At 36.7% G+C, this 19,390-nt stretch overlaps 1 protein-coding gene across 1 annotated transcript in view; it reads right to left on the bottom strand.

The window, feature by feature from the left end:
* Positions 1-19,077, bottom strand: part of ENPP3 (ectonucleotide pyrophosphatase/phosphodiesterase 3) — a 48,612-nt gene extending 29,535 nt beyond the window's left edge. Inside the window, exons 1-11 of the mRNA XM_072408915.1 lie at positions 18,867-19,077; positions 14,510-14,594; positions 11,399-11,521; positions 9,721-9,846; positions 8,906-8,969; positions 7,514-7,611; positions 6,800-6,879; positions 5,799-5,918; positions 5,100-5,209; positions 4,407-4,472; positions 4,251-4,323 (exon numbers count right to left, since the gene is read on the bottom strand). Coding sequence (XP_072265016.1) covers positions 4,251-4,323; positions 4,407-4,472; positions 5,100-5,209; positions 5,799-5,918; positions 6,800-6,879; positions 7,514-7,611; positions 8,906-8,969; positions 9,721-9,846; positions 11,399-11,521; positions 14,510-14,594; positions 18,867-18,944 — 1,023 coding nt within the window. The 5' untranslated portion in view covers positions 18,945-19,077. The remainder of the gene's footprint in view (positions 1-4,250; positions 4,324-4,406; positions 4,473-5,099; positions 5,210-5,798; positions 5,919-6,799; positions 6,880-7,513; positions 7,612-8,905; positions 8,970-9,720; positions 9,847-11,398; positions 11,522-14,509; positions 14,595-18,866) is intronic.
* Positions 19,078-19,390: the final 313 nt, after the last annotated feature.

Here is a 19,390-nt window from a genome sequence, read left to right as displayed (position 1 = left end):
GCTTCAATCCGAATTTATTTGCGGGGAATCGCGCTAAAAAACGTCTATTTCCGGCCTGCAGAGAGCCTTGATAGTGGTGTAGAACACTGTGCCTTGCAGTAATACGCATAGGGAGTCTGCTGTGGTAGTGAAATAACACTGTGAGTCAGTATTACATGCAGATGACGCTATTAGAATCACTGCACACTTCACTTATTTGGGCAGTCACGGGGCCAAAATTGACCAGAAGAAGCGCATTTCTTTTACACCCTTGTCAGCTGATTTCACATAGATGTCTACAGAACCTGTTCTATTAACCGCTTATACAAGTAGTGCCTCCCCGACAGAGTGGAGAGGGTGTTAGCACTAAGTTTGTGTTGACGTCACTGATTATTTTGCCCTTCCTTTAATCCATCAGAACAATAACCCCCAAAAAATGATCCTGTCTGTAGAGCATCTGCCTTCACCCGGTCAGCATTTGCTCAATAATCCATCAGTATTGCTAATGCCAAAAAAACAGGAGTGGATCCCAAACAGAGATGACACGTGAATGGAATCTGTTGGATGAGTGCACGCATACTGTTGTCTCTTGGCAATCGCTTCGGTGATCGATTGCTGATGGAATGACTGACGAGGAGGAGGAGCAGGAGCATCTGGACCAGCAGAAGATGGAAAGACATACAGCTCCCTTCAGCTGAGGTGGTGGAGCGTTGACTGCCTGAAAGCTGGTGCGTGCCACTGGGTGATGCAGAGGTTGCTGCGGCAGGCTGGACCACGGTTCTCCCAGGCCACTTTATGGTGACGCTGCATATGTTGACGCAGGGCTGTGGTGCCAACATTGGCAATCTGGCCACGCTTCACCTTCTGTCCACAAATTTTACATATGGCCATGTCAACCTCCTCCGGCGCCTTGATAAAAAACTGCCACACCGCCGAGTAGGTGATTTTCCCCCCAACACTCCGCACTGACTTACTGCTACCGCCGCTGCCTCCATCAACCCCTGCACCACTACTTCCCGGGCAGGTAGGCTACTGCAAAGCAGGTGGTCTACCCTGGGCACGTTTGGTTCCCGACCTCCCACTGCTGCCACCCTGCTGACTACCAGCCATGCTACCAACTTGCTGGCTCAGCCGCTGCCTCACGGGCAAGCTGCCATCCTCTTCTCCTAATGATGATGAAGCCCCTTCTTCACCCAGCTCCCAAGTGTGATTGGCTTCATCATCATCGAGTATTTTATGCACGTCAATGGGGGTGGCTGGGGGTGTCTGATGTCACTTGGGATGAAGTGGATGACCAAGTTAACCAATCTAGAATCGCTGGGTTGCTGGTCAAGAGACGAACGCTAGATGATATACACGTGCATTGATGGAATAACCTTGATGGATGTATAATGGCTATTTGGATCCCAAAATAATCTTTCCTTGCACTTGTAAATCGCTTTTCTAGCACTGTCCCTAGCGCCTTCTGACGTCTCTCCCTGCACTAAGATGCTGTGAAATGATTCTGCCTTATCCTTTCAGTTCAATTTTTTAGCATAATGAGGTTTCTACTAGCAACTGCACATGTCTCTCCCTGCACTCAGAACGCTGTAAAATGTCTTAATCCAAAATGGCTGAGGCTATTTAAAGGGGTGTGACATCACAGGGCTGGCTGGCTGCTGACTGGCTGCATGCATGGCATTATTGGTCATCCCGCCTTCCCAGAGTTCCTTGCCCCATGTCCTCACACGTGTACCCGCCATTTTAGAAAAAATTGCGATTCGTTTCAACGCGAAGAAATTCCGATTCGTTGCGAAACAAATTTTTTCTGAAATTCGGATTGAATTCCACTTTGTCAGCTTCGATTCGCTCATCTCTATTCATGATCTCAATAAAGCCATTGTCTAACTCTCAATCAAAACCTTTTTACACACAATTGGCTTTTCCCCAAACAGCAGCAAATAAGGAAACTCTAAGGCAGAGGTAGGCAAACTTTTGTGGCCACTAGGGCATTTCAGGGGTGGGCAGGAGCACATTAGGCCGGACTCTCTCTCAAGTCCCGCCCTAATGGCTCCGCCCCCACCAGGAATGCCCCCTGAAGGGAAATCCCTCTCTCCTTTATGCATTGCAGAGGAGATGGATTTCCCTTCAGGGGACGTTCCTTATTTAACCCGGAGGCAGAAGTGTTAACACCGGCTGTGGTAAATAGGGGAGCTACTGCAAGAGGAGGCTCAAGAGCTGCATGTGGCTTCAGAGCTCCGGCGGCTCCAGTAGTTTGTTCCAGCCTAACATTCCCTGGTCGATCCAGCCAGCAACCCGCGGCTCCCGAGCCACGAGTTGCCGGCCAGGATTAGGCCAGGATCTTGACCTTTATAACACAAGGAAACCTATTAAAATAATGTGGTGGTTAATGGGCAGAATGCTTTAGAGTGTGCTAGCTATTGAGAAGAATGGTAATCTCACAGATAGCCAAAAAAGATCATTGGCATCTGTTAAACTGACCTGACAGTCACAAACTGAGAATGGCTCCCTGACAACCCCTAGCAACCTCTGGAGGAACTCTAAGGTTCCACGGAACCCTGGTTGAGAAACACTGACTTAGAGACAGATATTGCTTCCACTATCATTGATAACTGCAAACATTTTGATTTACTTTTCCATTCTGTTCAGGTGACAATGATCACCAAGATCAATATTTGAAGATGACGTCTCCAATGGGGACATAGACAGCAAAAGAAATCCGATACGGATTCATTCCTTTCTCTGGAAAACTAGAAATAAAGTAAGTCTGAAGTTCTTTTTAATGCATTATGTACTTTGGTCACAATGATTAAAGCATGGTGTATCTCATGTGCACTTGTAAATAAAAACAGGCAGAATGTTAGGTCGGAATGCAACAGATAATAAAGCATTATCAATTGATAATGTGGATTGTAAAAGGATGTGAACTGCACATTTTATGATACTTGTCCTTAGGGAAAATGAATTCATGCCAAAGCACACATTCTCACATTTCCTGTTAATGCATTTTAAATAATCACAGTTTAGATGCTACACAAATCTGATTTATTCTTCATCATAGCTGACATAGGAGTGTTTGTATTACAAAACATGATGAGTAAAACTGTACGATTGTTTTTTTCATGGCAAGCATTATTGTGGTTCATTTAATTACCCACCAAGGTGCATTCTCATTTCCAATCATTTCCTGAACATGCTAGCCTGTCATTCTTAACAGGCCAACAACTTGGGAAAAATGTACAGATTGATCGTGTTGTCACTGTATTCCTGTTTCAGGCCTGTAGTTCATTATGAAGTAAGTCAAAGAATACCAAGACAACTTTTATCCCCAGTATAGAGACAGAAATAACAGCAAGGGCTGACATAGGGAGATACAAAGTGAAGGGCCCAGCCTCTCCCCAGCCATAAGGGATAAGGGGATCCCAGGGTGGCTCCAAGTCAGTTCTGCACAGGGGCCCACTGTTGGCCAAGATTCCCAACAAACAGCAGGAGAGGCATTTCTCTCATATTATGTTCTTGTTAACATAATCTAGGTGTTAATACAAACAAACATATGCATTATCAATATCATCAATACCCTGCTCATATCATATTTGGGTGCCAGTTAGCTACTCTTTAAAGATAATTTTGAATGTCATGTGTGACCTTTGGTCATCTGCAAGTGGATTTATTCCATTTCAGTCTGTTTTTAGCACAATATAACAATAGTATTTGCAGTGAAGTTCCTAAGTATAATCCAATATTTGGTGGTTTTTGCAATGCTTCAATTTATAATTCCTATAAAATTAGGTAATTTCTATTACTTATTACAAATTTGGGAAAAAAAATCACCCAACGCTCGTGTTTACTTGAGCAAATGAGGTCATCTATTTCTATTAGAATGAGACAGGTTAAAAGTTAAAGACAGGTTAAAATGAGGTCATCTATTTCTATTAGAATGAGACAGGTTAAAAGTAAACATCCTATTCCATGTATTTTATTTTTTCACAGAAAACCCATAATGCTCTGTGAGTCTTATCATATGTGTACCTCATATAAAATAAAAAACACAATATGTATTGTTCTATTTTTTTAAGTTTGATGTACTTTGTAGGTTTGTTTTTTAGAAAATAATTTTTACACCTACAAAAGTACAAAATATAAGGTAAATTTACCAACCTAAACATTTAAAATAACAACAATGTGTAATCTATTTTAATTCTTCCCAGATTGTGCAATCATGTTTTAACTTGTTTGGTTAGCTTTCGAAACTTATTTTAAAATGTACTTACTCCTCCACTCACTGGACCAAAAGAATGTCCTGAAGAGTCCGGCTCTTCAATGTATAGGGTATAGAAGTCTGGCCTGCCCATTAAAACATGGAAATTAGTATTTATCAGTGCATAATAAACAAGGTGTATTTTATAGGTAAGAATTTAAAAAAGTACCTTTCATTTTTTGGAAGGTCTAGCCACTGTAGTATTGAAGTTATTCTTTCTTCATAAGAAACCGCCCTGCAATACAGATCATGCTTTACTAATGAATAAAATTAACTAAACAAAAATTAACTAATAATAAACTAATGAATAATAAACTAACGTTTAACATAATTTATATTTCCTAAATATGCACATGTTTAGTAAACAGTTCTCAAAGCATTTAATATTTTTTCACAAATAGCTGCTACTGTATGTATATAGAAAATTTGCAATTGTAGGGAAACAATAGCTAGGGAAACAAAACAATAGAGTCTGTAATGTGCATCAATTCACCTGACAGATAATACTACTGATATGAAGGGGCTTTTTTTTGCTATAATTGCTTGTTGAAAGCTCCCTATATCAAAGCAATTTCAATGTCATATGCGCTCTCGTCCAACATCTAGGACTGACATTTTATTGCCACATAGATGGTTTGTGAATAGGGGTACATGTAACCTAACATATCACTTTCAATACACCATAATGCTATGGAAATGCTTTGTCAAGTTTTTAAATAACATGATAACTAAAAAAAAAAACATTTAAAGTGTATGAAAATTTTAAAACAACAGCGTCTAGGTCTAAACTTCTTTACAGTGTCATGTCTCTTTAACTAAAAACCATCTTTTTGGTATGTGAAAAAGATTTAAAAGCACTTACCCATTGTACAGTTTATAATAGGTAGGGTAAGAACCATTTATGGGAACATCTGAACCAGGCCAAAAGAAAGTGCCAGCTTTCAGTCCTTGGTACATAGCTGTCAACCAAATCTTTATGATATGGAATAATACAAGACAAGAATAAGACAAGAAAGTTGTTTCAATGATCAGAAGATTTCAATATGGTGGATAAACACCAAGATTTATACTTATCAGTCTAATGGTAGAAGAGAAGAAACTAACTAATGGAAATGTATAATATTAACAACATTTTGATTGTGTAGAAAAGATAAGCTTAAAGTACTTCAAGCTAATTTGTTTTAGATAGAGTAGGGTTTGGTAGATTTCTTCTCACTATTACCCTGGGGAAAAGTAAATAAAAACAGAAACAAATTTGGTATCAATTTATTTTTTCAGTAAAATAAGGGAAGGATACACCACTGTTTTTTTTTTTTTTGTACTCGGTATCACTGGTGCAGATATTCCCATGTTTCCTATCTGGTGAAACTCTTGTAAATAGGGGGAAATATTTTCACCATACAGCATAATAGCAGAAAACAATTTGATGGGGGCTCCAATCCTTTTACACTCGACCCAATACTATCACTATACTATATCTTTAATTCAAATGCTCATCCTGAAGCTCAAAGATGTAAAAATGTTTAGATCGTCAAAAACAATGTAGAAAAACAAAACATACCGGTTGTCCTTCCCACCAGGAGCTATTAAATTTTTCATTTCCAGAGAGAGAAAACATTTTATTCATGTTGAAATCATACATGTTGTTATCAATAATGCCATTAGACTCTGGAAACAACCCCTGAATAGAATAGAAAAAGAAAGCTTGTATTAAAAACTTTATTTTAATGGATAAACATTAAATACCTGACATATTGCTATTTTAAAAACATGATCCTGAGTATATAGACACGGGATAATCCTGAATATTTTACACACAGCCTAATGGGGCACCTATATTATTCAGATGGGAGATATTGGGCCTGATTTCCAAGGCTGAAGAAAATACACTGTCATCAGTGAACCTGGGTGATCCAGCAAACCTGGATTGATGTGATCCAGGATTGAAATATTTGCTAACAAATAGCAAATGACTTTGAAAAACATAATTCCAGGTTTCTTGATAACCTAGGTTCACTTATGAAAGTATATATTCTCCAGTCTGTGAGAGCTTTATTAAATAAGGTCCATTGTTCTTCACTTCTCTGGAGATGGTGTCTTACTCTATACTTTAGTCTGCAGGAGCAGTCAACAACCAAACCAAAAACAATATAGTTTAGCTTTAAGTTCAAATGTATAGATAATTTGAGGGGGGGTTTTGTGGGGAGAATTAGCTTTGGCTAAATGGCAAGCAAATGGAGCATAACGTTTTATAATGGTCATTATACCATTTAGGCACGCAAAGGAGTGTATTTAAAAACAGTGAATCTGCCATTCACTGAAACATTCCTTAGTGGATTGAAGTACATGGACCTGGAAGACTTTCCACAAAGGAATGTTTCAGTGCATTTCAGATTTACTGCTTTGTTAATTTGTGTGTTTATTGAATGGTAATGCAACTTTACAGCAGATGTAAGGATTTTCTAAAAAGAAAAGTATATTGTGGGTCAAAAAAAGGGACTTTACAGTATGCATTATATGAGCTTGTTCGTTAAAACTATTCAACAACAAAAACGCACTTACAGTGACTATTGTGTAGTGATTAGGAAATGTCTTTGTAGGGTATACTGATCTCATGTACTTGGAGTGTGTTCCACAATTTCCTGCAATATATGTTAAACATTTAACATGTAACAAATATTATTTGCACTTTTAGAATGGATTTCAAACACTTTGTTGTACATTTTCAAAAGGTAAAGCATATGAAACACCTTTTCACCTTTTTTTACTAGAGTAACTGTCCCTATTAAATGATTTGTCCTCACCTTCAGTTCTAGCTTCAACTGTAAATGCATGAATATTTCATAGCACTCTATCCAAGTGGCAATGGTCATCAGAAAAAAAAGAGGGTCACCAATAAAGACACAATGAGCAATAAAAAAACATGGTTTATAGCGGTTCACCACAAATCTAATCTAATTTAAAATATTAAACATTTTGCTTTGTGTTCTGGAGGACAAATAACTGTGCGGGGGTTTAGAACCTCTGTTGGTTTCTTTTCTATTCTGGGTCTTACCTATATTTCTTTCCTGGTGTCATTGGGATAAAATACATCAAACCCCACAGTGAAAGCATAATGGAGCAGTGAACACTAATATGGATTTTAGATATAACATCTTATAGAAATATTGGTGCATAATAAACTCAAATCCAAAAGTATTCCTGAGTGTTTATAACCAGAAATAGAGCATGCTTTTTGTGCCCTCAAAGAATATAGAAGCAAACAGAAATACTAACTCAGTTTTTTAATATTTGGCATGATGTCAGCATATGTGTCTAAATAATTAGCTCGAAATCCATCCAATGAGAAAAGGATGACGGGTGGTAGATCAAAGCTGTAAAAGGCAGAATAAAAATACATAGGTTCAAAAAATTGCCAATATATGTAATAAAATACATCAAGTATAAATTAAAACAAAAAAGAAACAGACATCAGATTTTAAATGACTGTTTTTATTTGACGAGTGTGTTTTAATGTGCACCTGTGCCTAGACAGTGAACATTAAAGTATTTAAATATTCTTAACAAGCAATAAAAGCTGTAAAACAAGCCATAACATTTCTTACTGCATGTACTGTGAATTTAATTTAAACCTCTATATCTACAAACTCCTGACTCCAAACGCCAGATAGTTAGCTTGTAACAGCTTACATCTATGCAGTTAAATACTGTCTGGAATACTTTTTTTTTTCACTAAAATTACCTTTTTGAGCAGCACTCAAACAACAACTGAATGTTTTAGAAACTAAAATATTAAGGAGCTATGATTCTTTTACCTTTGTTGTAAAGTTTCAGTTAAACTTTTCCACAATGCCTGCAGCTACAGAGGTAAATGTAACGACTGACTTATTTAAATGTGGGTTTTACTACTTGTTCAGACACATTAATCTGCAAAGTTTGGGCACTGATAAAGTAAATAATTCATATATAAACAGTATCTGATAAGAATTTTTGTGAGGAATTGTTTAAAAAAGCTTTAAAGGCAACATAAAAAATACACAAATTGTTTCAAATCAGGTTTAAGTAACACCTAAAATTTGCATGTGGCCTTACAGAAGAGCAAAATTTTCCTAGATGTCCTCAGCAACATTGTACTTTGCTAGTGTATTTTTGGCTGTAACAATACATTTCTAGAGTTTAAGTTCTATCAGTCAGTCATCTTTCAGGTAGTAGTCTTTCAGGAAGAACTGACAAATGTGTTTTTATCAAGTGGTACTAACCCTACTAATCAACAGAAATAATCATTGGCACAATAGTGTGAAAGATAATGTTTGCAAGCTCCAAGCTTTTTTCACTGCAAATGTAAAAAAAATTGTAAAAGGTGTGGTGGAAATTGCCCAGGACAGACCCAAGTGCCGTGACCCAAGCATATCTCACACATTATATATATTACTGCCATTGAAACACAGGGATCTAGAAGATTAAAACAAGGGAGTGTTTGAGGAATGTTTTCCCCATCATGCTGTTTATCATCTGAGTTTACAAGTTTAGCTTTGTTTGTTCTTTTAAAAAAGACCCAATAAATCAGTATGAATAAGCTGCAAAGAGGGGATCCCAACAGCTTCCAAGCAGTAATAATTATGTATGTATGATGACTTCAATATCCTATAAGTGCAAATAGTTTCTTACCCTTCTGGGCACTTTTGAGTTGCACTACTGGCACATTCAGTGTCATCTGCCCATAGAGTTCCTCCTATAAATCAAATTATGAATCAATACACAATACCAACAGAAATATGCTCTGGATAGTTTTCTTGGTTAAACTGGACACATATTATTTATTCTGGCCACAATTTGACTGTGCATTCAACTGAGTTTACATAGCACTATGGGTGCCCCTAAAATCCAATGTAAAAGTAAAAGTGTGGTTGTATAAAGTTTACTAATTAGGCTAGACATTTTATCATTGGGTCTAGCTATAAAGTTGATAATATACCTTAATGAGAATATTTTTTTTGGAAAGTCTATACAAATATTAGTCCATCTTGAAACCCAATACTAACAGACAATAAACTTTTACACTCTGTTGGAGCAATGGGTCTAGGTCATGTGTGAGCTCCATGTTGTGCAGTGTTGGAGGACACAGGGTTAATAAAATACCCCCTTCCTCATAGACAGTGTTAGGAACTGGTGATCGGCCTTCAAATCCTATGCACTGCATCCTGAGAGGAGGAGAAAATCATATTAATACTTTTACTCCCTTGCTTATTCTTGTAAAAAGTTATGGCATCACTTGCAAAACTTTCTATGGCTGGAATAAGTCTCTAATTATAACAGGATCATTGCGTGTGTATTAAATGAGAAGGGTTAGACAGAGTCTTTCGTGATAGGAAAGGGTGATATTGATGTGCTTGCAATTCATCCTGGTAAGCATTTTGTGCTAATCAGATATTTCATATAAAAATAAATCGACATCAATAAATTGACATGTTACGAAATGCTACCTTTGCAAACCCCATGGTAGTTTGTACAACAATCTCCTTTTGTCATGCAGTCATCTGAGCATGAGCAATGACTGCCTTCAATCCGTGTCTCTCCACATCGCACCATACTGCATGTCCATTCTTCTTCTTTAAAACACAGCAAACAAATGACTTGTACATCATACTAAGGAATCACAAAACAGTAGGGTATACACATACAAATGTAATGTTACAAAGGTACCCAATTATCATAACAGCCACCCAACCAAATCCCTCAAAGACCCTGCTTAAATTTGTGCTTTTTGTAAAAATACATTTTTCCTTTTTCTACAGTCATCCTTGTTTCTGAAATCATCCAAAGCTGCCTCCTCCAGTTTTCTGCAGATGGCCCCCTGATAATGCAGTGACAGTTCTTATACATGCACTGAATGGGGCTAGTCAGCCCCCAAAACTCATTAGCTTTTAATGTGCACATTTTTTTTTACCTTTGAAATACAATCTGTAACTGAACAGTAAAAACTTGTGATTTGCAGTTTTAATAATTCATTTTTTTTGCAACAAAAACCATGTATGAGTTGTTGATTGTAAAGCAATCAACTTGCATCTGCAATTACAGTATTTCCTTAGTACCTCTAAAAAGACTCACATATAACCTTACGGACATGATCAATAGGTAACATAATTCAGTGTGCTGTAGAAGAGTGAAAATACCACTCAGAGCAGCATTGCCCCCCTTTTGTAGGCTGTGCCTGCTGGCACTACATTGGGATTAGGAGACTGCAAAAATTGTGGCTTCATCATTGTCACTGCAAATTAACAAGCCCGTAGCTGACCAAACATTACCTGACTGCTTTCTAAAATGAAACTATTGCTAAAACTCTTCCACTGTCTGCAGTAGTACCTAGAAGAGGACATGTTTACCCATTTACATAAATCAGTTCTTAGATATGATGCAATACAGTATAAATGTAATTTTCATCTTGAAATACATGTTACAATACAATTAGTTTACCTGCACTTTGATATTCATATTGCTCTTGTATTCATAAAAGAGCTTTGTCTTAATTGGATTTCAAATCTGAAATTTGAAATCTTCATTCCATTGGAATGTTCATTGACCAATACATATTTAAAACTGAAACTTAGAATATTATCATGTAAAGGAAGAAAAGCTCATTTTAATAATAAAACTACTGAAATGCCACTGAATTAGATGGAGGATCTTCTTGATCCAGTATAGATCCATAACTTCTGGGTTTCAAAGGAAGAAAAGTAAGAAAGGTAGGCATTCCCCTAATTATAGAGTTACTAGGGTGCTCTGGTGAACAAGTACTACCTTCATACCAAGAAGACCCCCCTTCTAAAAATGGGGGATATCATGAAAAAGCTTTTCTGATCCAAAATGTGATTTTTATAAAATACCTGGAACTCTTTATTAGTAGGGGGGAAAGAGCAGCGCCTGTATCCCCTAATCTGTTTAAAACTTTAGTACAGCACTTTTCTTTGGTCTCCGTTTAGAAATTTACAAAAACAACTGTGTACTGTGTAGCCTAGACTTAACAATGACAAAAAAATTAAAACACAACCTATGACTAACAATATATTTATTCACGTTCTCTGAAATGAACATGCAAAATATTGTATGTAGCTATTAGCTACCATATAACAATCATTTTATTTTTATAAGTATAATACTCACTTGGTTTAACACATAGAGCATCAAAGTCAAAACAACAGTTTCCTTGACTTTTACATTGGGGATCACAGCGACAATCACCTTCCCTTACATTTTCTATATCGTTGCATCTTTGTCTGCATGAAACTAAAAATTAAATAAGACACAGCGAGATAAATGTACATCCTGCATAACTGAAGAATTTAACAATATAGGATAAACATTTTGTCAGCATTGCTTTTCCATTCACATTTCCCTTAATAAGTACTGCTAGTCAATAGCTAGGGATAGGATTGTGACATTGCTAATGGGTGCTGCTTTTGATACAATTAAAATTATCATTGGGCTTCTGCATTTGTGTGCTTTTTTAATGTTGTTTGTCTTCCCTGAAGCAGAAGCTTCTCATGATTTTGGTTGGATAAGAAAGGTAATTTGTTCTTGTCTGTGACTAGTACCTTTGCACGTATACCTGAATGAGTTGGGACACATCTGCCTGTTCTAGATCACACAGTCACTCCCAAGCACCTTGCCAGGAGAAACAGTGCAGACAAGGTGAAATACTTATTTTTATCTGCTCACTTGTCATAATAGGAAAAAAAAGTAAAATCTCACTGAGCAACATGCTCAGTGTCTCAGTGTCTGCACATTTCTTCCCACATCTTCAGCCTATAAATTTGGCTTTAGACCCATTACTCCCAAACTTTCTGTTACATTAGGGTATTGGCTGTTTTACTAATCAGTGCTGAGGAGAAGGGGTGGACCAATTTATTCATTTAATAGTGTTATACTAAAACCTGCATAAAAAGAGTACCTGAGGCTCCTTGGGAATCAGGAAAATAAGGAACCTACAAATATATGCTCCTGAGGATTTTTATGTGATTTATCAAAAACCACCTTAATTGGGTTTTTGGCCAACCCACACAAAAAAATATTTTCTTTTAATTCCTAAAAAGCATAAAAAATGGTTGCTGAGCATGAGATATGCTTGTCATTTACAAAAGATAAATGTGTGAAAGTAGTACTAGTTTAGTTGTGTGTATGGGTGTTTTCCCTCTAGTCAGCTGCTTTTATGGACAAGGATGTCATTTGTACAGGGCTTATAAGAAAACTGGCACATAACTTATAACCAGTCTGGTATTTCAAGTTTTATCATATGTCAAAATGTTGATTTTCTCAGGACTGTCTGGCACAAAAAAAAAAAAAAAAAGCTTGCACACGTCATTGTTATTTTTTTACATATTACTTCCCTGTTTGTTGGCTGTATTGGTAGGGTTGCATAACCCCCTGATACAACAGTTATCTTTCTGTGCATGCTCCCAACAATAAACAGTCGCACCATCCCCATTTATTATTGCATTCTGTTCTCCCCAGGCTGTAATCACCTCTGCTAATCAGCCTTCCTGTTCTGTGTACACAATCCATATAGCACAGTTAAGTTCCTCCGCCTATTGTAATAGTTTATGTGAAGTATATGTCTTGCCTTGGGGCTGTGCAAAAGTGTTATATTCTTTAAAAGTATTTCAACTATAACCTCAAAATCTTTTATTTCAGGGGTCGGCAAACTTTTATGGCCACTAGGCCATTTCAGGGTTAAGCGGGAGTACACTAGGCCAGACTCTGAGTCCCGTCCTAATGGCTCCGCTCACCACCAGAAAACAACCCCTGAAGTGAAATCCCTCTCCTCCGTATGCATTGCAGAGAGGGATTTACCCTCAGGGAGCGTTCTCTATTTACCGCTGCGGCGGAAGTATCAACGCCGGCCATGGTAAATAGGATAGCAACAGCAAACAGGCAGCACTGGAGCTCCGGCGGCACCGGTAGTTCCTAACGCCCCCTGGCCAGCTCTGGAGCCACAGGTTGCCGGCCAGCATTAGGACGGATTGGCCAGGGGGCGTTAGGCCGAAACAAACTACCGGCTAGGCCGTATCTGGCCTAAAGGCCGAAGTTTGCCGACCCCTGTCTTATTTCATTAGGAGATTGCACCAATACAATGAGTGTGTTATTCTCTCTACTGTGCCTCAGGCCATTCACAAGTTTCTAAATCCAGTCCATCCTTGTATCATCCAGAATTTCTTCTGGGCAGAGAGACACACAAAATAGCATTCCTTTTTCACTGTAGCATATGGTCCTCTTCATAAATACTATACATCAGACATCATAGCCACTGTTCTGTAAACATATGTGTGCTATTTAATGCTCCATTCTATTTTAGGGTATTCTTTTAATTTTTATCTACTGATACAGCTGGCTTTCAAAAATCTGCAGGTTCAAGCAGACTCCCAAAGCCTCACTCTTAGGTACCCCACTGATCAACTCTAATACCACATCTCTCCTAACAAAATTATTTCTGCTACAGTGACCTAAACTGTATTGTAAATAGTTTTTTGCATATATAATATTTTCTTTGCTAATGTATCGGACTTCTAGGTGACATCTGCTTTGCTATTAATTTAGATGAGGAGATTGAATACATCATGTCAGTTTGATGTGTAATTTGTTCAACTAAAACAACTTTATTTGCCTTTTCTGCATTTTGAATAAAGATCTAATGTTTGTCTGTTCAAATATGCTGGAAAAAAATTCTATTCTTTACATGACAAAAATATTCCAAAATACCCTACTAACAATTAAGTACCAAAAAGAAATAGGGCAGGGTCTTCTCCTCCTCTTGTGTCACTGTCTGTCATTTTAATCCCCTATTTAAAGTACAACGCTGCGTAATATGTTGGAGCTGTATAAATCCTGTTTAATAATAATAGTAATAATAAAAATAATAATAATAATAGTAAAAAAAAGAAATGTATCAATATTGATGTACAATTGTATCTCAAATACAAAGAATTAGAAAATCTGTATAGATGATATAGTAGTAAAAGGTGGTAGGTACTTTGTTTTCCCCTAGTCTTCTGTTGGTGCCCTTAGTAGAGACTTTCTCTCACATTCCTTCCAAGGGACAATATGGTCATCACCAAATTTGAATGGTTGATGTTTAATAACTAATAACTTTCTTTTCAAAATGTAATACATAGTGGATTGACTTTATTTCAAAAAAGTTTAGTTAAATATATATATAGGGAGAACTTAGAAATCCAAGTTAACCAACACTATAGAAAACATTTAATATATAGGACATACATGATAGTCTTTCAGGTTGTTTCTTTTTTAACCCTAGTCCAAGTCCTAATCCAAGTGACATAATCACCAGTGCAACAAGGAGAACCTGTAAGAGAACACAGTATAAAAATTATTATATAAAAAATGACAAAAATACAATAAAAAATGAATATATACTTCAAGGATTTGTGTTAAGGCGGTACCAGGTTTTTATAAGCACTTGAGGACACCAAGTCCTAAAGTGCCCATGGATGTACAAATTGGTTTTGGACCCCGACTTGGTTCATAAAAGGCAAAACATACACACACTACACATCAGGTTTCGTCACCATCCAGCACAATGCAGAAGAATTGGAGAAACATCTGGCTGAAATCCAAATTGCTAACACATAAATAACTCATGAGATGTTTATAAGGGTGTGACCACATCTTCAAGCTGAAAATTCTGAATTAACTCTCTGCACGCTGCTGTACACCCTTACATATTATTAGCAAATGTTTCCCATTAAAAAAGGTTTTCACATGTTATCATTATGTAAGCTATTTATTTTGAAGAACAGACCTTTCTATTTCATACTACAAATCAGTGACCAGACCTGAGTTTATAGCTCTTTTCCATCTATGTCTGCCCCATACTGGCATATTGGGAACAATTCACTAAAAGCATCATTCATGCTCATTCACGTGCACGTTCCTTAATGCAATTTAGAAAAGCATTATTCACTGGGGTTAGTTTGACCATTATTTGGAAAGAAGTCTGTTGTGTGTTTTTATATAAAAGGTGAATTGAGAATTTGGATGAATGTTAAATGGATTAGGCAAGATATCATTTGTCTAGGAGGACAAGCTCATGTCCTACATGCAGAATATATATTTAAAATTTAGATGCTGTATATCTATGTATAAAAGAGAGAGACATATGTATGCATTTAAACGGTTATCCATAGTTTGTGATATGTGAATGTGAGTTATGTCAACCTGGCATAGTCAATAAAGTGGCCGAAGTTTTGATTTGGGGAAGTAAAGGGGAAGAAAAAAAGACAATGGTGCACACAACAGTGCATGGGCAGGCGAGTCCCTTCTACAATAAAGGACCTGTCTGGTCACAATTCTTGATTTTGATGATTTAGTTCTTCCTGGAAATGGGTAAGGAGTACCATGAATCCAGAGGAGCAAACCAGATTCCAAAGGACATTTTATGGTTAGGAGAGAGGACACACATGCACGCTGCACTCATTTTATATCCACAAAGGTACCAAGCCTTTTAAATGGTCTGGTTTTTAAAAATAGATGAGACGCCATGTTTTTATTATTAATATTATTAGTTTATTATTATTTATTATTTTTATTTGTTTTGGCTGGATGCAAACATAAGAGAAAAGAGGACTTTTGAAAGATTCATGAGGGGCTATTGACAAATGCAACTTTCTTAGACAGCATGCTAAAGAGAATATGACAGTGGTATATGTATTACTTTGTCTAATGTATACTGTTATATTATCGCATGGATACTCATTTACAAAGAGCTGACTATGCAGGACTGAGTTTATATGCTTGGCAAATCAAAGTACCTTTTTAGTTATATCATGCTTTCATGCATTTTAATGGTAATTCAGCCCCAATACGTCTAATAAAGAATGCTATAAGCAAACTTTTGGCTTCATAGTAGAGTAGCCATAATAGATTCTACAATTGGCTAGCTTTAATATTTGCAAATCAGGGTTTCACCTCCTATTAACTTATATCACATACTTTCAAACCCTGCAACAGTGGCTGTGACACTTTTCTAATATGACCCAGGATACAAACAATTGAGTCTTAGGTGATCAGAAATGGGATATGGAATCCTTTCTATTTGGACCTCACGTGAACCATTCATAGTTTCAATGTTAGCACAGTGTAAATTTGTAAAGCACATTAATGTGTGGCATTCTTTAGTTTTCTTTTAAACGGAGGAATTGCCATGATGTTGCCCTTAGAACCTATATTGCATTCTGTCTATTGTTATGCAGCTTTTAAGAAAGCAAAAGCACAAGACATCATTGTCTGTTCATCATTGTCTCATCTGCTTTTCGAATGTCAGTGAAATGTCTACTGTGAATCAAATTAAATTATACCTGCAGTGATAGAATATGTAAAGTGGTGTTTGATTAAGAAGGTGTTTTTCTGGAGGAAGGATTTGAGAAAATATTACCGCAATGCACAACCTTGTTTTATGACAGTTATAGAAATAAAAGTATTTCTGTATATTCAACAATAAATTTACTTTATTTTTTTATGTGTATAAAAATAAGATAAAAAGGCTAAGTGGAAAGGCAGGACAGGCTGGGGGGTGGGGCATTTTCCCCCTGGGCCAATACTAATAAGGTATCTTGGGCTGGCAACACTAAAACTATGTACATAGGCTTGATTGTCCTCCAAGACAAAAGACCGTGGTCATCCATGAAAATCTAGCATGTGTACAGTTGTCCCCTGATGTTGTTTAATAATCTATTCTGGCTAATCAATGATTGACTGAGTGGGGAAGACCCCTGTACTTTCCTATGGAGAAAATAAAAGGCAGTAGTCCAAATCATTTCCAGGTCTTAAGTATAGATACTTCACCATTTAAACATTGATCAGATGGAGGCCCACAGTCAGTATCGGATCATTACATATCTACCAGTCAGACCTGTGATCACACTGTGCCAGGCAAAAGGAAATCTTGCAGAATCATCTTTCTTTGCCACTATGAGATGTCATGTGATCTGTGACCAAGTTTCAAAATAGGCAAAGAAGGCTGATTAAGAAAAATGTGAACCTATCATGAAGTTATTGTTTTTGCCTATCAGGCCAAAGGATCCTATTCTTCTCCTGGCTGTCAAAAAAATCTGAATTACATTAATTATACTGCCTGCGTGCCTTCCCTCAAATCTTGCATGATTATGGCGCCATGCATACCAGCAGATTTGAATCTGCCTAAAGTGAATCTACTATGAGAAACATATGGGGGTTTCTGATCTTTGCTTTAAGAATATTCATTTTCTAGCTTTTATGCTAATTCATTCTGCAGGTATCTATTTAGGATACTTTAAATGTGCAGTCACATCATAAATCTGTATTATATATATTCTGGTAAACGTAATCCCTATTTTTTCAGATGGTGCATATTATGTTTATACTGGTAATCAAATAATCTTACATAATAGAATAAATTGTTAATAACCAGTTATTCCCGACTGATAAACTTGTATTGAGGAAGAAGACCATAAACAGTTTTTTTTTTCAGTTTCTGGCAGTAGGTCTAAGCAAAAAATCATGGCTTACTAATGTTGTAAGTAAATGAAATTAATTAAAAACCAACATAGAATTGACACATATACTTTTATAAAGATACTCCTACTATGCTCCTTTAGAAGTAACTACTAATAGAAACTTCCAAAGTGAGGCAAGTGGAGATGCTGTGTTGGGCAAATAGTCTTTCAAACAAGGCATAAAGCCACAGGCTTCTGCCTTGTAAATGATTGCAAATGAACTTTAATTGTACTGTGTCTTGGCTTGATCCACCTCATGTCTCCCATCTTCAAGAAATTGTTTCCTAACACATAATCTATCTCCAATATGCTTCTCTTGACCCATCACTGAGCCTGAGGCCAACCTTGGACACATTCAGGAAGTGTAAAATCTATTAAAATGTCCTAGACCCAAGAGAAACAATGAAACCTGGGGGACCATAGAATGGTAAATTCCAAAACTCATATGCACTGTATTGCACTGTTGCAGCCTTTTCAATATCCCTAAAATATTGACTAGTTCCAGTTATATATGTTACCAAAACAACAGTATAAAATATACCTTTTTGCTAAACTTCTTCACATATAATGCAATCCAACAGCAAACAAGGAATAAAGTAAGATCCCTTACCACTTAGAATCACAATCACCAATATTTTATGAATCACTACAGAATATAGAGATGGAAGTCAAAACATTTCAGTTCAGTGTACACATGTGCCCATTTGATAAAGAGGATTTGGTGTATTGAAATGTCACAGGTGTTTTCCCAGTATTATGTGCACATGAATTAGTCATTAAAACTTGTTCAATCTTTTATTTGCTTTTTACCTAAAGGCTCTTACTAAATAAATTCAGGTAAAACCATTCATAAAATCTCGCCTGCATACTAAATGAGTTTACAGTTTTTACATTCCTTGAAAAAAGTTATCATAAAGTACAAAATTATATAACAGCTGAAATACACATAGTATAACATAAAACCTGTGGCAGTGTATTGCTTCATAAAAATGTGATTTTAAATCCTGAGAAAAAAAAAGTTGCATGACACACCTAAACAAAAGGTAATAATTTAAATAATATATTAGGAAGAAGTTGGCACTTACCCCAGAGATTATTTTATACTTATTCACACGCTTCTTTTTAACTGGTTCTTCCATGTTTAAGCTAAGTTTTGATTCCATGTTGTCAGTGTTTAATTAATGTTGTTGCCTAACAGTTCCAGACTTCACTGAGCACTTGTATGTCTTACTGGTTCAGTAAGCAGGGTCTTGTGGCTTTTAGTTACGCCTATGCATGCAATTCCGTTCCCTCCTACAGAGGAGAGTCCCTATCAATGCAAGGGACAACTGCATAGACTGGGAAAAATCCGGAGAAATATATACAGGGTCAAAGACTAAATATTTTTATTAGTATACAGTTCATAGTTAACAATAGTACCCAGATTACCCTATTTCTATGGACTCAAGGTAAAGTACAACCTTGGATAATAAAGATAAAATGTTTCACTATTCTGTTGAACTTCTCTAAGCAAATCTCTGAAAGCTGTGATCAGTAAAAAATTAAATGTCATGAGATTGTGAAAAAAATGTACTTTACTCAGAGGTGCTAAACTGTCCAGGTTGTCAAA

This window comes from Pyxicephalus adspersus, chromosome 4 (assembly GCF_032062135.1).
Source record: "Pyxicephalus adspersus chromosome 4, UCB_Pads_2.0, whole genome shotgun sequence".
NCBI lineage: Eukaryota > Metazoa > Chordata > Amphibia > Anura > Pyxicephalidae > Pyxicephalus > Pyxicephalus adspersus.
This window is presented reverse-complemented; position numbering and strand designations above follow the sequence as displayed.